Source organism: Trachurus trachurus (assembly GCF_905171665.1).
Source record: "Trachurus trachurus genome assembly, chromosome: 19".
In the NCBI taxonomy this organism is placed as follows: Eukaryota; Metazoa; Chordata; class Actinopteri; order Carangiformes; family Carangidae; genus Trachurus; species Trachurus trachurus.
Window position 1 is genome coordinate 19,611,734 of NC_139913.1, and position 18,425 is coordinate 19,630,158.

Below are 18,425 nucleotides of genomic sequence, written 5' to 3' on the forward strand. Positions count from 1 at the left end.
CCTTGTTGACATATTTATCATTAAAGCACCAAACAGCAGCCAAATCTGAGAACTATGACTGCAACATGTGTTTTTCCTGCTTGGCCGGTGTGCGTGCTGTTCACAGCACTACAACAGAGCAGACATGTGCTGTTTCACCTCCCCTGGGTCGGCCAGCGAACAGTCCACGACCATCCCTCTGATCCCACTCTTCATCTTAGCAGACGGGAGGATCTGCAACAGATTGCAGTCATTTTTAAACACGTTTTTTTGTTTTTATAGCTTTCCGACAAAGCATAGAATCCGAGGCTTCGGTACCTTCACATATATTTTGCATCTTTCCAAGAGAAATTTCCACTTCATTGCAGTTCGCTCATCATCGGTCAAACCGGTGAACTCGTCCGTCTGCAACAGATGAGAATGCAATGCTGTTTATCTCTGTGCAGCACATTTAATGTTGTAAAACTAAATACATTTTTTATATGTCTCTCTATTCTTATGTTCTCAATCACTGAACCTAGGGGCTACTACATTTATTATTGAAGCTGAATCATCATCTATCTGTAAAGTGGTACTGACTGAGCAGCCGAGTGTCTTCTCTGCCACTGGACTCCTGAGGGTGCAGGCGTGCAGGGTGCCCGTGTGGTCGGTGACGTCCACCAGCAGGGAGAAGCCCGTTGTGGCCGACAGGGCCTGACCTCTGCCTGGACACAGCTGGTTGTCACAGCTCTGTGTGTCCTCGCTCACCTGTAACTTACATCTGGAGCTGAGACAGAGGAAGGAACAAAAACAGAATAAAAGCTTGTTTAATGACTGGAGCAGCACACAGATCATTATTTTAACAATGCATCCTTTCTATTCATCCACTTGTGTGAACTCACCAGTGCGTCCTGACGACTTTTGAGACAGAGGAATCGAGGTCGAGCTTGGAAATGAAGCTGTAAGTGATGCCAAAGAAAGCCTCGGGGTTCTCCCGGGCCTTCTGCTTCAGCTGGCTCACTGTGTACACATCGTTGATGGAGTCGACTGCAGAGACACAAGCAGCACCGCATTATCTGCACATTGTCTGCAGCCTCTGACACAGTGGAAAACAGCCAGCGACACAGGCTGCACTTTTCACTCCACTGACAATTTATTGGATTACATCAAGAAAAAAGAAATGACCGTGAGGTGTTATGCTATATATCTTTTTAGTTGTCAACGAAAGCCAAGTAGATCAAACCCAAGAATGCGTTATTCCACCCTAGCACTCACTGACTCAGTTCTTGGTCCTGCTGAGGATGTAAATCTTTAAAAAATGGCTCACAAATACAGAGTTTCATTTATATGAAAGGCTCTGTAATGACTTGAAACATCAGGGGAGTGAAGACATTAAATTGCACAACCCCCCTTTAAAACTACACAGGCCACACAGGCAGTACTTGTTATAGGGTCAATTCATTGTTAGTTTTGGTCTTTTTGTTGGATTTGATGGCTGTGAGAAAAACATGGAATATCACAAGACTTGTTCTTTCTTGGTTTGCTGAGTGCTGACTTCTACATTTTACATCACTTCTTAGAGTTTTTGGCTTGCATATTGCACCTCTTATTTAAGTTTTTAGCACCTATAGATAAGCTTACAAGAAGAGACAGAAAAGTAAGAGTGTGAGAAATGAAAGCAGAGAGCTGAAATACAAAGAGCATTTTACATCATGGTCCAGAGAGACTCATTATAACAGACAGCATCAGAATGAGGGGAATTCTTCACTGTAACCCACCAGGAACATCCTCTGGCTTCTCATCTAGATCCAGGGCTCCAGACTCGGAGACTTGTTTAGCATAGCTGAACAGCAGGCTGGCCTCCCTGGTGTCTGAGAGCAAATTATGATTGACTTTGACATGTAATCCTCGCTTTAAATATTCTACACAGCTGCAGGATGATGAAGGTTTTTTTCTTTTTTTTTTCCATTCACTGCGCATCAAGGTTGGTTGGTTTTGTTTCCCAAAACAGTGCATCAGTTTTCTTTTTGTGTAAATGCACAATTAACGTAAACGTAATAAGCCGTAACATCTTACCAGGGTTGACAGTGATAATGGTTTTCGAGTTAACGGTTGCTGCCATGCCACTGCGAAAGCTGTCAAAGCTAATTTTCGCTTCGGCTATGAAGAGGACTTTGAATGAAGAGTAAAAGTTAAAACAACAGTAAGTTATCTGAAACACAAACACACAATAACATCTCAGATATCCACTTTCATGTCTCTCTTCAGCACCACATGTTAATGGGACATGACAGGCTGGAATAACAGTTAAATAAAGATTCCTTTTGTGGCTGAGAATGAGCAGCAGCCGTCGACCTACCCGTCTCCTTAGGTATCCAAGTTTGCACAAGCTGAATAACTTCTCTGTCCCAGCTGTGAGTGAAGCAGAGGTCAGGGAGAGCAGAGTGAAAATCAAACACACATGCAGTTCGGCGGGTTAATCTGCAGCTTCGCGTCACCAGGGTAAATTTATGGCGACTTAAAGATACAAAGGGACCAATAAGATGGAACATGGCAGAAAAGCAATTCAAGTAATAAATATTTATTCATTTTCCAAATGACTAAATGGCCATGACGTACCAGACGAGGGGAAAGGAAGAGACAGAGTCATCAAAGAGCTTCACTTCCAGTCTCTGCCCTTTGCGACCGTCTGAAGTGGTGAACTGCTTTGGCTCTCCGATCTGAAAAAAGTAAACAGAATCATCTCAAGTTCCTATCATGTTATCTTGCCTTCATGTCAAAATCATGCAGTGATATTATAGTAAGCGCTGGCCTTGTCAGAAACTCATCTGCAGGGCCTTCAAGTTGATAAACTTCACGGATAACCACACGGTCAACACCGACACAATGACTTCTATTAGATCTAGATATGAATTTAACTTTTGAAGACTTCGACCTGTTGATTTTTTCTTAATATTCGCTTAATGTCTGCGACTATTCTCGAAAATCGGCTTCCCACCACGGCCTCGGCGACAGGTTCTGACTTTTCCATGACCGACTTTCATGAGGTTACATCGGATCACTGTTTAACAACTCTTCCCGCCTTGTTAATATTGTTTTTCAGCTCCGGAAACTTTAACAGCCTATTTTCCACCGTAGTTGAGCCGGAGAAAAAGACAGCTGTAAAACCACAATCTAATGCAATCAGTGTGTGGGAAAAGTTGGAAAAATACATTCTGCTTTATTCCCGTAGGGTGAATCGTTAGTAAAATTTTACAACAGCATTTGAATTTAATAGGTAGAATATAAATAATCCGCATTATCCCCTTGAAGACAACTCTCCAAAATTAATAACATCCCAGCAGATTTCACGAGCGGTTTGAACTGTGATTGATTCGACAACAAACACTTATTTTGAGTGGACACTGTGACCTTCTCTGCAGGATACTGTACAGACTGATGGCCTCAGCTCACATGGTCTTAAAGGAAACATCTACTCTTAAACAGTGTATAGTGTGTATAGACAGTGTATTGATTTCTAATCATTTCTATCAGTCTAGTTCCCACTTTGTGGAAGTTCCAGAGGCAGGTTGATGGAAATGTGGACATACTAACTAACCCTAACAATTTAATGAAAAAAATATGTAAAAGGTAACTTATTAACTGGTGTTTGAGTGGCTGTAAATGTCCCTATTCAACAGTGAAAGACTGTGGTTTTACTGAGCTCTACCGATTTCACTGCAGCCAGTATATTTATCACTGTGCCGTCCAGCTGCTGGCCATTGGCCTCTATGTCACCCAGAGAGTAGAAATCTGCCGGGTCCTTCACTGGCTGGTGGATCAGTGGCAGCAACCTGTCGATGGTGCCCGTGTCAGCGCACAGCAACACCTGGGAATGAGCCTCTGTCACCAGCAGCCTGTAGTGGCTGAGACAGCAGATAATGGCCTCTCAACATTTTGACACTGTCATTAGACATTACACACTAATACATAATATTTTACACATCATTACAGCATTGTGTCGTTATTATCTGCTAGCCTCCTAAGAGCACCACAGGAAGACCTTAGTGAAGAGTTATGTGTTAGTTACCTTGGTGTTGTAGGACAGAATCTCTCCCCTTTCTCTGGGTCTTTGTTGGTGACCAATGGATTTTCAATGGCGACTGGAAAACATAATAAATATAAACAATTTTGTACACAGACATTTCACTGTGTTCATGTTCTTATCTTATAATCACGAGGAGAACTAAATTTCTATGGGTAAGTGTTCAACTTCATGAAAATATCTTCATGTGTAGTACATTTTCATTCAGCAACTTATACCTCACAGAATATCACTTTTTGCATTTTTAAAATGCAGATGTTACACAAAAATTGAACATATAGCATTGTAGTGTAACAATCAAGAACTAGGACTTTAATAATTAATTAGGCACACAAAATTAGCAGGCGGACTGGTTATGGCTGGACGACCAAAGATTCATTTTACTATATTGATGAATCTGGAAACTATATAGATTAAAGAAAATCACTGAAGTGAACACCTCTGATGTATTTCACTTTTCAAAGATTTTCAAGACCAACAGTAACTTCCTCACCACAGTCTCCAACGCTGAGGCTGCCGGAGAGCTCATTGATGTAGCTGTCGGTTCCCCAGGCCGTCACATTAATGAAGAAGTCGTGTGAGTCCCTGATGGTGAAGCTAAAAGTGAATCTGTCTGAGCCAAAATCTGAAAAGCAGTCATACAGGTTCAGTTAGTGCTGCAGTTCACCAAAGGGAAGAGGTGACACAAAGAAAAGGGATAGTTATTCCTCTATCCAGTAGAGGGGGCTGCTGTACAGCACACCTACAGTAAGAGTAGTGCTGCTGGTAGATTAATGTGTCTTTAGAAACTAACAGTGCACTATTATTAAGAAGATACCAACTTTTTCTGTCAGGGAAGCTTTTTACATCAGTTTTCCCAATGATGATGCCTGCCACTTTCTGTGCAAAACAAAACAGAGGAGTAATTACAGGGTGTGGACTTGACTTGTTTATTTTACCAGTTCAACACAACTTAAACACAACAAAGTCAGACAAAACAGTTCAAACAACAAACAGTTACAATTGAACCAACAATTTCTTAGAGACTTGTTTTTGTTAAGGGCTGTTGCTACAACAGAGAGATGTTAAATTGGTGTTACATTTGCCGTAACTGGCTGAAAATTAACTCACCGGATGAGAGAAGTTGGGATGCAGCTCAGAGATGGCAATAATTGTCTGAGCAGCCATTTTGATATTTTCACACACACAGGCCTGCTCAGTTTTATCACATTAACATACTCTGCAAAATGAAATAAAACTAGGTAAAAACAATGTGACATAACATTTACCTGTCAGTCCAACAGACATATAATAAAAATATAATATTTCCCGTCTTCTAACACCACATTATACCCGAGACATTAGCTTAAAACCAAAACAAACAAGCTAACTTACTAGTTGTTGATAAAATAGCTAATATTAGCTAACAGTGTAACAAGCCTACCGGTCATTTAACTTTTCGCATCTTTTTTTTCTTTTAACTTCTCCTTTCACGTCTAGTCTGATTAAAACAGCGTAATTTCAGGTATTAGTTTCCTATTTAATGTTTTTACCTAGGTACGTTTTCCTGTGTTAGCATAGGGTTAAAACGTTTTTTCGCGGCAAATATCATTTAGGCAACTATGACGACATCTGCAAGACTCGTGCTGCATTCACGTGCACCCCGAAAAAAATGGAAAAACTTCTAACAAACAAACAACTGCCTGTAACCAACATAGACGGTAACCAACAGTAAAATAAAGCACCCACCTTATTATTTTTGCTGTAGCCTATACGTTGCGAGCTGATTTTTGTCAGGGAGTAAGAAGAATCACATGAAAGCAAATATGTCTTAGTGTGTGCTACCATCCCTTTTGGGTTTATCATAAGGATAATATAATTTGTTGTATTGGTGATATAGCCTACCCTTTTAGAAAAGATTAGTTGAACAAATTCACACTCGCAATCACAAATCCTGAAAAAGGTCATCAGATAAAAACTAATAAATAATACTCAGGTTCAGTCACCCAGGTTCAGTTTAAACACTCACACCATTGATTCCTCCATTGCTCAAAAATATTTGGGTTTTAAAAAAGTGAAAACATTTCATAACATATTTTACGACATGTAACAGAGATCTGGCTCCACTCACAACAAAGAAGAGTTTAATGTGATTTTACTTGGATGAAATTTACAGTTTCAACACACACACCCCAGCTGAGCAAACTTGACTGACTGGACACACACGCACACACACACACACACACACACACACACACACACATGCATGTGTACACTATGAGTCATATCTTTAAAAGTCTCTGCTGTGAAAAGTATCCCTGCATCTCAGACTTTGATATGGCCTTGGTAATCCATCCCAGTCATCATACACAGCGTGGGATTTGCTCTCAGACGGTTTCGCTGAGATGAATTTGACAGTTTCCTGGTTTTGTTTTGATAGCACAAAGCTAAATTTGACATGTGATACTGTCTTATACACTTAACCAGGAATCAAAAGGTGAAACATTAAACCCTCATTCAGCTTCAGCCTTGTTCCTTTACCACAGTGACTAATCCTCGTGGTCGGGCTTTTGGATCAGATATGTCTCCTCCCTGTGACTAATGTTGATTTTCAGGCTGTAATAGTCTGGTGATGGGATTCTACTGTTCCTAATCTCTGACAAAAACATCATATAGTAGCAGACATAAAGGCATTTTGTAAAGCAATAACACAACATGGTGAGAGGGCCTTTTAGCAGACAACCAGGTGTTGTATGTTTCTTCAATGTATTGATGGATTTATAATGTTGTATAATGTAAAACTGGAATGATTAAATACATTGAACATTTAACGATGCGGAGGAATCGATTTGTTATTCAAACCAGTGGCTGGCTATTCAAATGAAACAAAATTTCAAATTCTAATTTCATTAGGTTCTTCAGACTACAGTTTGTGAGTCCATTAATCAAAGCAGCACTGTAAAGCACCATCAGATAAATCAAGTGAAGCTTGCTTTTGGTTCAATGATTTATTCATAATGAATTCATAGTCTCTGTTAATATGTCATCAATCATACTTTGATCCAATATCCAGTGGGTTCTTTTGAAGTGATTTGAACTATTTGGATGTCTTTATGATGAGCAATGTGAAGGTTGCCTGTCTGTTGCTGCTGATGCCATCGTGACTTTGTTCAGGGCAGAGCATCAGAAACAGAGTCACTGCAGGGAAGTGCTGTGATTGGGTGGCTTCTCTACCTCAGGTCGGCTCCCTGGAGGGTCTGACCACTCCTCCACTATTAATCTATCATCTCACTGCATGTGTGTGTGTGTGCTGTTCACTCTGCATGCATGACTGCATAGAGTAGGGCTATGTATTACATCAATAGCTGCCATATTCATTGTCACAAAGCCACAGTGATCACTGGACTGTTCAATATGCAGAAAAAAATATTTCTATAGAAAATAAGGAAAATAACTGAAATAGTATCAGTCCTATGCCATATTGTTCTTAAATTAAAGCTACAATTATGTAACTTTTAGTTGAAATATGAGAAACATATCTTAATGTAGAGAGGTAGTGTGAAAGACCAGACATCAGACACCCAGCATCCCATTTCTGTGTAAGTATAGTTGCCATCTTGACTTCCAGTTTCAATAAAGATTAAAGCATAGAATATATTGATTGAGAAAAAGGAGAGTGCTCTTATGGACCAATACATGATCACTGGTGTGTTATGCCTTTAGTGGCTAATGTAACCCCAAGTCAGCAGTCTCAAGCACAGATGTGGAGTAGGCCTCAGAGGTCCTCAGTTCTCTCCAACCTTACATCTTGAATCCTATATCTACGTGTAATGCTGACTCAAGTGACATCACTTAAGGTCCTTTGTGAGATTTTGTGCAGCTTCCACTGGAGACACAAAAAACTTTTCACAGTTGTTTTCATATCTGCAGCAGCACTGTCCACGGCCTGTGAACAACAGTTTGTAAAATCTGTGATGAAAGAAAGAAAAGAAACTTTGGCAAGGTGGATAGAAATAAATGACTTTTTTTCTTTTCCATCCCATTAATATTCATGTTTATTAAAATGTTCTGCATTTACATAGCACTTTCCTAGTCTTAAAATCCACTCAAAGTGCCTTCACACAGCACTGCACACACTTCGACAGGTGGACTGGAGGAACGGGGTTTTGAACCTCCTGACCTGCTGTACCTCTTGTGCCTGAACACTTATGTGGAAAGTATTGCACTTTATTCATTAGTTGACAGGTATGGTATCTAATTACTTTGCAGAATATGAACATATGAACCCCTGATGCACATGTATATATAACATCTTATATCTAAGCAGCTAGCTCTATAAATAGAGCATAACCAACATTAAAATACACCAGTATCCGCAGTAAAAATACATAATAATCCAATAATATGATATTAGATTATCAACACTGAGAGGAGCCATTCTGTAGACCAGACTCTAAGTACATTTTGTACAAAGTATTTTTTTTACAATGTGGGACTTTTACTAAGGTAAAAGATCTAAATATTCTTCCATCGCTGTTCCCGGACCTCCGTGAATGATGGCACCAGACAGACAGGAGATTTGTGGTTAAACTAGTCACTCTGTATAAAACATGAGAACAGAGGTGGAAGTAAAGACAACCAGTGACTGCCCAGAGGCATGGCAGCACAAAGAAAGACAACACAAAAACAAGCACAAGTCCTCTTAGAGCGGCATGAATTGAGAGTATGTGACAGCTGCACACTTCCTCTGAAGTTGCCTGTGTGTGTGTGTGTGTGTGTGTGTGTGTGTGTGTGTGTGTGTGTGTGTGTGTGTGTGTGTGTGTGTGTGTGTGTGTTTTTTGTCCAACAACAGAGCTACACAGACCTGTGGTTTGACCTAAATGACCATTTGTGATCTGGTGTTTACACGATATCCGTATGCCGCACAGGAAGTGGGCAGACAAGTTCTAGCCTTTAGTTTGGCAAACCAAATGGGTTCAAGTTCACATGCAAACGTGCACACATATGTAGCCTATGTGGGTACAGATGTAAAGACAATAAGCCTATTGTAAGGAATGAAATAAATTGTTTCAGTGCACCAACTCCTGAAAGAGATATTCTGTCGGGATCTAATGGAACCAATCATCATTATTTTATTGAATCCGATCATTAAAACATATTGTACTGTAAGTGCAGTGCACGGACGTGAGCAATATCTTGGCATGGCCCAAGCATCTACATCCAAGGATAGCTTTTGCAGTCATTGGCAGCAGACTGAGCAGTCTTTATTGGCTCCCAGAAGTGGAAGACGTCCAAACTACAAGTATGTGTACACTGTAATTTCCCTGCCACCTGTGTGACTGAATATACTGTAGCTGCAGCAGCGCCCCTGCTCACAGCCACTGCATCCAGCTGGGTTCTGGTGGAACAATGCACTCTGTCTCTTCATCTCCACGTCCAGCGAGACGAGGGCACGCGGCTGCGGAGGAAACCTTAAATGATGTTAATAACGTGCTGTTGAAAAGCAGCACGGAGGGAGAAATCAGTGGCATGCATGATGTCAGCTCCCATCATTATGCCACCATGTTGAGGTAATGGGAGGAACACTGTGGCAATGGTCATGTTTTTGCAATGAGGGCCTGTTTGATATGCTATTAGCTGATTTAAAGGCTTCTCTTTCTCTGCAGGTCAAATCTACGAAACTCCTGTTACACCAGAAACATTACATTACATGACGTTAAAAAACGAAAAGAAAACAAGGGGACAATTGAAACATAAAGTCTTTTCATTCACAGTGTGTTTCCAGTCAACATTTGCAAGCTGTAACTGAACATCAACACGCATGTTGTTTTGATTTTAGCTGTGGTTTGGCTTCTTTTACGCAGGCTTCCCATCTACACAAAACAGGTACCACCAGCTATAGACACCCAACATGTTTTCTATTTCCGTGGTGTTTGGTTTGCACAGTTTTGGCTTCAACCCAAATATGTGGAGCACCCAGCTATAGGGATTTACAACTATTGGTGGTGGTACCGTCATGGAGGTTGAGATACACAGATAATAGCAAAAAGTTTAAATTAAATACAGAATTGTGTTTAGATGGAAACAATATTGAAGTTATAGTGGTTATTTGACAGACTATTGTATGGTGAACATGCTATATTTTGCACAAGGACCACATACACCCTGCACATGTATCTATCTATGCCCGTTACAGAAAAAAGAGAAAAATTGGGAAATTTCCATAAGGTAAATGTGAAAAGGGGCGATGGGCATCAGATATAGGGCCTATGACTAAACGTCATTGACCACTAAGACTTTCACTCCACTGATGAGACTTAAGATGAAAACTGTAACCTTCCTTAAATTAATAAACCCACATTAAACAGAAAGACATCACATATTCTCCATGTGATCATCTTGAAATCTGCCCAGCAATCTTTTGTTAACATCTCTTTTATGCTGTATTCTTTCAAAATAGTTTGATGGCACCCGACTGGAGAATTAACACGACACACTGTTTATCTCGATGAACCAACAAAACTGTAGCTATAATTAATTTGTGGTTTCTTAGATTTCCAGTACAATTTATGCCACAGCCAGGCTGAAAATTTGACAAATGTGCTAACGTAAAACGCACCATCTCCATCATCTTGGCATAGCATGTTAGCATGCTAACATTCACCAGATGGCACTAAACACATGACAATCATTTTTTAAAATATTTGATCATAAACTTGAGTAAGTGGATAATTTTGAATGTTAACTTCATGACGACACTAGATAAAAAGTCAAGGGAATACCAAAGTGGTTATAATTCCTTCCAATGGGAAGATGAATGTATGCACCAGACTTCATGGTAATCCATCCAGTAGATGTAGAAATATTTCAGTCTGGACCGAAGTGGTGGAGCAACCAACCAGCACACTGTTCCCAGAGCTTTTAGCATGCTAAAATCTGTGGATCTTGTTTTTTTCCATATACTTTTGTACAGACACACTCATCTGCTGCCCATATATTACTTCAATAGCTGACTTTGAGAGATATATAGCCCTAATGTCTGTTTTGAGAGTATATGGACAACAGTGCACTATTGTCTTATGAATCCTGCGCGGGACATTCTGTGTGCACGTTTTATGATTTGTGGTGTGTGTGTGTTTTGTCATCCATGTTGTGTATGTAAATGTGTCTATGTGCATATACCTATAGGCTACATGCTTTTTACTAACGAGCCCATTTCTCAGTTCAAAACTTTTCATCCGCAAGGACAAAAATCCCTCTTGATTTACTGCCACTGTCAATTTAATGTTACCCAGAAACGTTTTCATCCATTCATCATCTTAACCGTGGAACGGCCCAGAGCTGTATTTCAGCTACATCAAAGTTGGTCCTGCTGTCCCAGTCTATCACAAACATCTTCACAACTTTCTCTGGTTAGGTAGTTCCCCCTCTGACAAGCGCTGACAAAAATATCTCTCTCCAGATTCCACCCCGAGTGAATTTTTTTTCTTTCAAAATCAAGGAAACAGAAATTGAAGGTTTTTTTTCTTTCCTTCAAATGAGGGGAGAAACACATTTCTTCAATTATTACTGAGTGATATATGAAACAGAAGCTTTCATTTCTTTGCCGCATGTGTTCCTCTGAACAATGAAATCATTATATTGTAGAGCATCGGCCCCTAAAAAATGGTACAAAGCAGAACACAGTTTCACGCCATATGACAATAATGGCATTTATGAGCTGATTGTTAAATCAATTCAGTGTTGCTTTGTTAAGGTGCTGATTTTACGGCATGTGGGACGGCTGGTGTGCGTAAAGTATGGCCCTGCTTTTCCCTTATTCATAATGGAATACAACATCAGCGAGAGTTTCATTAGTGAATTAAATATGCTCTGTTTAAATAACAGTGACATCAAGTCTAGTGAAATACTAACTGTTTGGAATGTATTATTGAACTTATAGAAAAACTTTGCCTTTCCAAAGAGAAACCAGATTTGGTCATGAATCATTTGTATTCTTTTCAAGAACAAACACAGTGGAATCTGCACAGAAAAACTCAGTGTAATAATATAAAATTAATCAGATCTGTATTTCAGTGTTATCCATTATTCATGTTCCTTGGTTGTGTCTGTGGCTGTAAGTACCTCTGTTTTTCTCGTCCTTCGCTTTCCCTCCTCATACTTATTGTAGTTATGATGTGTTTACTGAAAGATTTAATATGCAGAATAACAGAGGCAACCGGAGCCATTGTTGCTGGTATTTCTCATGATCTCGGGGTTATTGGGCCCATTAACAGGAGATCTCTGCTGTTTTGGATTTTGTAGAGAGTCATGAAAGTTTCTCTGCTGCTTTCTTGGTCAGAAACTCATTAATCTAGCAGAAACATCACCCTGGATGTATCAGATTTGTATATTATTCCCTTAGATCTCGAGTGACCCTCTGCGAAGTCACCACAGGACAATGGACTAAAAAAGGATCAAGTATCTAATGAACAGTTTGACATTTTTGGATATTCTTTTCATTTACTTGTCAAGTTTAGAGGGTCCAGTCTGCTTGCTGGTGTTCCACATAATCCACACTTTGTTTTTTGTTCCGATTAACCAAATAATAGGCTGTAGCGGCTATTTTGTATTTTATTAACAGAGCTGAGCTCGCTGTTTCTTCATTGCTCCAAGACTAGCCCTCTCCTGGTTGTCGTTTCATATTCAGTGGACCATCATGAGTGGTATTGATCTGCACTGCTAACTCTCAATGAGAAAGTGAAAGTAAATTTATGCTATGCTAACCAGCTGCTGGCTGTAGCTTCATATTTAGCATACAGACACGGGTGCGGTATTGATCTTCTAATCAAACTCTTTGATTTTACTGCAAGTTTGATCAATGGCTGCTTGTAAATTTCCTCTATACTGTATAAAGATTTCACCCTCTGAAAAAAAAAGGTGAACAGGGACAGGCCATCAGACGCTGTAATAAATTCTGCAGAGGCGAGTTATCATAGAGGTGCTGAGAGGCCTTTCTGTTTTGCTAATATTGAGGAACAAATTGTATACAATACAATTATAAGACAGATTCAGGAAAATGCATCAAAGAAAGGCTTCTACAATAGCATGGCAGAAATGACTGTAATGAATCCTGCATTGCAGTGCTTCACTGATGCATTAGACGCCTGTGAGAGCGAGCCATGCCCCTCTAAACCCTATTGGATGTCACTTAGGCTCTCCTCAAACCAAACTGCCATTAGAGGGAAAAGGCTCCATCTCATCTGTCTCTCCCATGCAGTCCTCTCTCCATGGGATGGTAGTAACATCACATATGGAAGACATCATGCTTTTACAGAGCAGCTCTCCTCACCAAGAACTAATAACAGTGTGGCTATGGGTTTAATAAAAAGGAATGGAACGAATTATGGCCCCATCCCAGCCAGGGCCATCATGTTCTGAAGCGCATTAGCGGGGCCTCGGCAGCCAGTCCAGACCAGCAGAGACTGGGAGGGATGTCAGAGAGAGAAAGAGAGGAGGGAATGTGACTGGGTAGAGCCAAACTTCACAGCAGTATAACCAGCCGGGCTCTTGGGTTTCGATGCTGTGGTACAGAAGAGAGGAGGTGGGGAGAGGGGGGCACACAAAGAGATGTATAGAGCGGGAGCCTGTGGGCGACGCAGAGGCTGGGTAATGGGACGTCAACAACATTTTGACAGAGGATGTCAGGCTGAGTCTTGATGAGAATGGAAGCAAGAATATGTCAAGCTCAGCTAAATAAGTGAATAAATGAGAATGCATCAAGTCTGTGGGGATTTAACAGGGAAGAACCCACCGAGAGTGAGAGGACAGAAAGATGGAGAGCTTTAAGAATGCAAAAGTGGAGACAAGAGAAATTATACCCATATAATGAGTGACTCGCCGAATGATTGATCAAGTCAGTGACTTAAAGGAAGAGCAAGAAAGAAGAAAACAATGGGATCCACATGTTGAATCTCTTTAAATGTTTCAGAAAAGTGCTGTTTAATTTGGGAAAAAAAATTCACTGTGGGGGTCACAAGATTATTTGAATATTTGCAATTTCTGATCTTATTTGTCATAGATGTACCCTCATTTGAACCATAGAAATGTTATGATTACTATAGCAAAATGTGATTTTAAAGGAGAAGAACTTATTCCATGTTTGCTTTTACATTCTTCTTCCTGGACTCTGTTGGTGCATTGCTGTATTTCTTGGTGCATCGATGCTGCTGAATATTTACTGAGGGAACAGTGTGAAGCCAACAACAGGACGGGAATTAATAGACGCAAGCAACTGATGGTCAAAATTGTCAGACAGCACCTTTTATAACTTTCTATTAAACAGGAAGGATCCTAAATAGATATTGTAGATTGAAAGTTTGCATAACTCTGCTTGCTGCTGCTGAGGGTTCAATGAATCCACATATGATGAGCAGAAAAAGTTCCTCTCACGATTTTCTTGACTAAATCAATAGCAGCGATCCACTTTCACTCAAAAATGGGACAGAAAAAAAAAAGAACGTGTTCAAATCTTTAAGAATTAATTCAAGTCACAAGTAAGTAGGACAACCACTCACAAGTTTTCTAGTCTACTTTCAAACAGAGGCTACAGCTGTTTCTGGCTCTGCCTTCCTCGGAGTGTGTTCCTGTCTCATAACAGGATGGTGGCTGTTTATGCATAAAGAAATATTGAGAGTGCTTGTGCCACTTATTTGTAAAATCACATAATACAGTCATTTGAATATTACTTCTTAGTTTGGCTCTACAACAGCCATGCAGTGAGTACTAGTTGTATAAATCTACTTGGTGGTATACAGAAATTCAAATTCTAACAAATTTTTGATATTACCTAATTTGGTAATTTCCCATATCATGTTTACCACATTTGATTCTGATTTATGAAATGCTGCACTTATTCTGGCTAAACGTAACCAAAGGTGGTATTTAGATTTGTTTTTACTTGAACCATCGTACAATAGCTTGAAAACTTTGATTAAAGTGAGATAGTGACATTATATATGGGTCATGTCAAAAAACCCCATTAGACTCACAGGAAGCTTCACCCTGATGTTTCACCCTTCATGTGGGTCTCAACCCCCCCCACTGAGACCACCTCGGAGTTTAACCCAGGCAATCACCGTCCTGGAGGCCGCATTGCCTCCTGTCTATTTACGTAAATGTGAGAAGTCAATCACACTTGATTAAGAGACTGACCAAGCAAATGAAGACGCTGGCGGAGCAGTTGGCAGTGAAAAGTGGGTGCTGGTGCTTCCTGGGTGGGCAGACCTGGGCCAATAACCTTCAGCCCTGTATGCTGTGACATGTCTGTCCTTAGATCAGCTGCCACCGCAGGAGATGACAGGTTAGTTCAGACCTACAGCACAGGGGGAATCCTAATGGCTCCATCAGGACAAGTGCACTGTCTGTTAAGTTGTATTTCATCCTGTGAATTTGACCTGTATGACACTGTATCAGGATCTGCTCATGATTAAGTCGGCGGGGGCAGCAGACTTTTGCTTGGCCGGTGACCGTCTGGCCTTTAGGTTATTTTGGAGCTTAAATTCATCTGTTTTGCTACTGTCTCCTTCACACTCTGACTGTGTTATGGTCACTTGATACTGACCTCCATGCCAGCACATCGTCTCTGTCTGCCTTTAAAACAGGTCTGTTTTATTGAACCTGCACAGGCGTCTGTTATATTTGGATTAGGAGACACCGGCTCACCCGCTTTTTCTCTCCCACTTGCTTTTTGGGACATTTATTTTGACCTCTAAGTCGTTTTCCCCTTCACTGTCATTGACGTTATACTCGGGACCACCAGAGTTGAACCTCTGGTATTTCATTCTGGCCTAAGATTTTACATACTTATAATGTAGGAATAATTAGAAGGAGTTTCACTGCTCCTTTCTGTCAGCAGCACTGGTTAACTCAAGTGCTACTACACACTGTTTAATAGAATGATACTGAAGATTTACAGACATGGTCATAGATTACAGGAATAGTCATAGATTGTCATATAAAAAGGGCTATTTTCTCATATTAATGACTTGAAAGCTAATTCATCTTTAAAACATCATCTGGGAAATTTCCCTGCTTGTTTATATTTCAATAACACTTGATATATGTGTAAATGGGGACTCATTCATGAATAAGTACCAGTGCAGTCCTGATATTAACCAAATGGTTGTGTGCGTGATTGATTTCCTTTAGGCCTTCATGACTACTGCAGTGTGTCAGACTGATCAACGCAGGCGAGCTGCGGCCTGGAGAGTGGCTGTTAGGAATGCAAAGACATGTCAAGTTGGCCAAAGATACATTTGTGTTATAAAAAGATATATTAACTCAGGCACACATGCGTGCATGGGTGGTTGCAGACACACACACACACGCACACATGCAGGGACATAAAAGTGCATGCATCTGCTCCCCGTCCTTGTAATTGTGGCTCCATCAATATCATATTACCTGTTCCTTTAGCTGCCTATTGATCATGCCTGCAGCCGTTGTTCATGTGCTGGTTACAATGTGCTCTATTACCTGTGTGTTAGTGTCAGCCTCTCACATCAGGGAGGTGAGATTGACTGTGCATCATGGGAGGGTTGGGGGAGTGGGGGGATTATGGTTGTCCCGGCTGCCTATTGATCTCTGGGCATGTGAAGTGTCTCTGTCTCAGCCTGATGGCATATGGAGCATGTTATGGTGGCCAGGATAGAATGTATGGATTAGGTTTTGAACAGAATGGATTTCTAAAGGCTGCTATGATACCAAAAGTGATGGTTTTGTATTTAAGGAGGCGCTCTATTCTGACATCTAGCATATCTTAAATTCTCCATTACCACTTCACTTTTTACACTTAAATAATTACTCATTATTTTACACTTAAGTGTGCAGTAAATTACAATATTAGACACTTAAAATAATTGTTAATTTATGCAGTCACTGACAGTAGCAGCTTAGCTAAACCACTTTCAAATAAGTACCAAATTCACCATCTTCCTTTGCTGATAATGTCATTAAATTAAGTCTACTGGACAAAATGAAAGAGAGAGTCCTGTAAAAGAGAAAGAAAGAAACAAAAAAGTATTTGAACGTTTTGTTATTATGCGACATAAAGTGCTGTTATATCACACAGGAATGCATTCAATTCCTATGGGTGTCAATTCCTACAGGGACAATCAGCTTTCCTATGGGTATTTTATGACTATTGACTATTCTTGACTATTCAACAAAGTTAATCATGTTGTGTGTTATTGTAACCAAGGCAACAAAAATAGTGTAAGTGCCTTAGGGAGTACTTATTTTAATCCAAGCCATGATATTTTGATTAACTAGATCCAGTATGCCAGCTGTCATAGAGGGCACTGTGTCAGGAGAGACTCTGGGTCGTATCAGAGGGCTGATACGCTGAGGTCGGGGCACTTGCTGAACCAAAAAAGTGACCATATTCTATTGATATAAAACGTATTAATTATAATTCATCTTTCGGGAACATCAATTCAAACACCATATCCCATGTGTCAACCTGATGGTGGAGCTAGATGAAAAGACAGGTTTATCCTCTGGGGACCATGAGTGTTTGAAGAACATGTCACCCAGTGAAGATTAGTCTCAACCAGCCGACCATCTGACAGCGCCATGCCCAGAGCCGCTAGTGAAGCCGATGTTAATCTGTTGTGTTTTGGTACAGACTGCCCCAGGTTGGGTTCGAACCCTGGTCTCCTGCAAGGCGGGCAACGATGCAAACCGTTGTGCCAAGAGGTCACTGACCGCCTGGCAGTCAGGTTTGCACGTCCTTTATGGGTGAGTGAGTGCACCTGGACCCTCCGTTACACTTGCAAGGCTAAAAAAACATCAACATTTGTTCTTGTAGCATCAGGGCACTATAAAAAAAAACTACATACTGTATATTCAGGGCCGTTGGCAGGAATTCTGGGCCCCTGAAAGAATTCTAAAGTGGGCCCCTACCCCCTGACTCTCCACTTTTTTATTATTTTATTATCATTTTTTATTTTGCCTACTTTGTTTTGATGCTAATGCAGCATTACTATGAGTATTAGTCAGGGTCTTATGCAGAATAAATCAGTCATAGAATGATTAGACTACTGGGGTTTTTTGTGGGCCCTACTGGGCGCTGGGCCTCTAGAATTATCATCACCTTTCTCCCTTATACAACGGCCCTGCATATACTTTAAAATCTACTCTTGGTATCCAATCAATCAAATAAAAAGGTAAAAAGTACCTATTGTCTGCTAGAATGTGAGAGAACTTAGTGTGGAACAACTTCTGAGCAACTGTTCACCAAAACCACTCACTATAGGATACATTTCTTTGTTTCAGATGATTCCTAACAGAGTGAATACTTCATGGATCCACTGAGGAAAACAAAATCAAAACCTACTATCATCAGTGAGAGAGAAAAGTGACA

General features: G+C 40.4%; 1 protein-coding gene across 1 annotated transcript; it reads right to left on the reverse strand.

The window, feature by feature from the left end:
* Nucleotides 1-108: 108 nt before the first annotated feature.
* On the reverse strand, nucleotides 109-5,209 carry meiob (meiosis specific with OB-fold; the record flags this gene model as incomplete). The annotated part of the gene is made up of 13 exons (XM_083994945.1): nucleotides 109-213; nucleotides 298-384; nucleotides 559-745; nucleotides 861-1,005; nucleotides 1,737-1,829; nucleotides 2,035-2,130; nucleotides 2,318-2,370; nucleotides 2,578-2,678; nucleotides 3,668-3,863; nucleotides 4,028-4,100; nucleotides 4,536-4,667; nucleotides 4,864-4,921; nucleotides 5,153-5,209. The coding sequence occupies 13 exons, from the start codon at nucleotides 5,207-5,209 to the stop codon at nucleotides 109-111; spliced, it is 1,383 nt and encodes a 460-aa protein (XP_083851071.1).
* Between the last annotated feature and the right edge of the window lie 13,216 nt (nucleotides 5,210-18,425).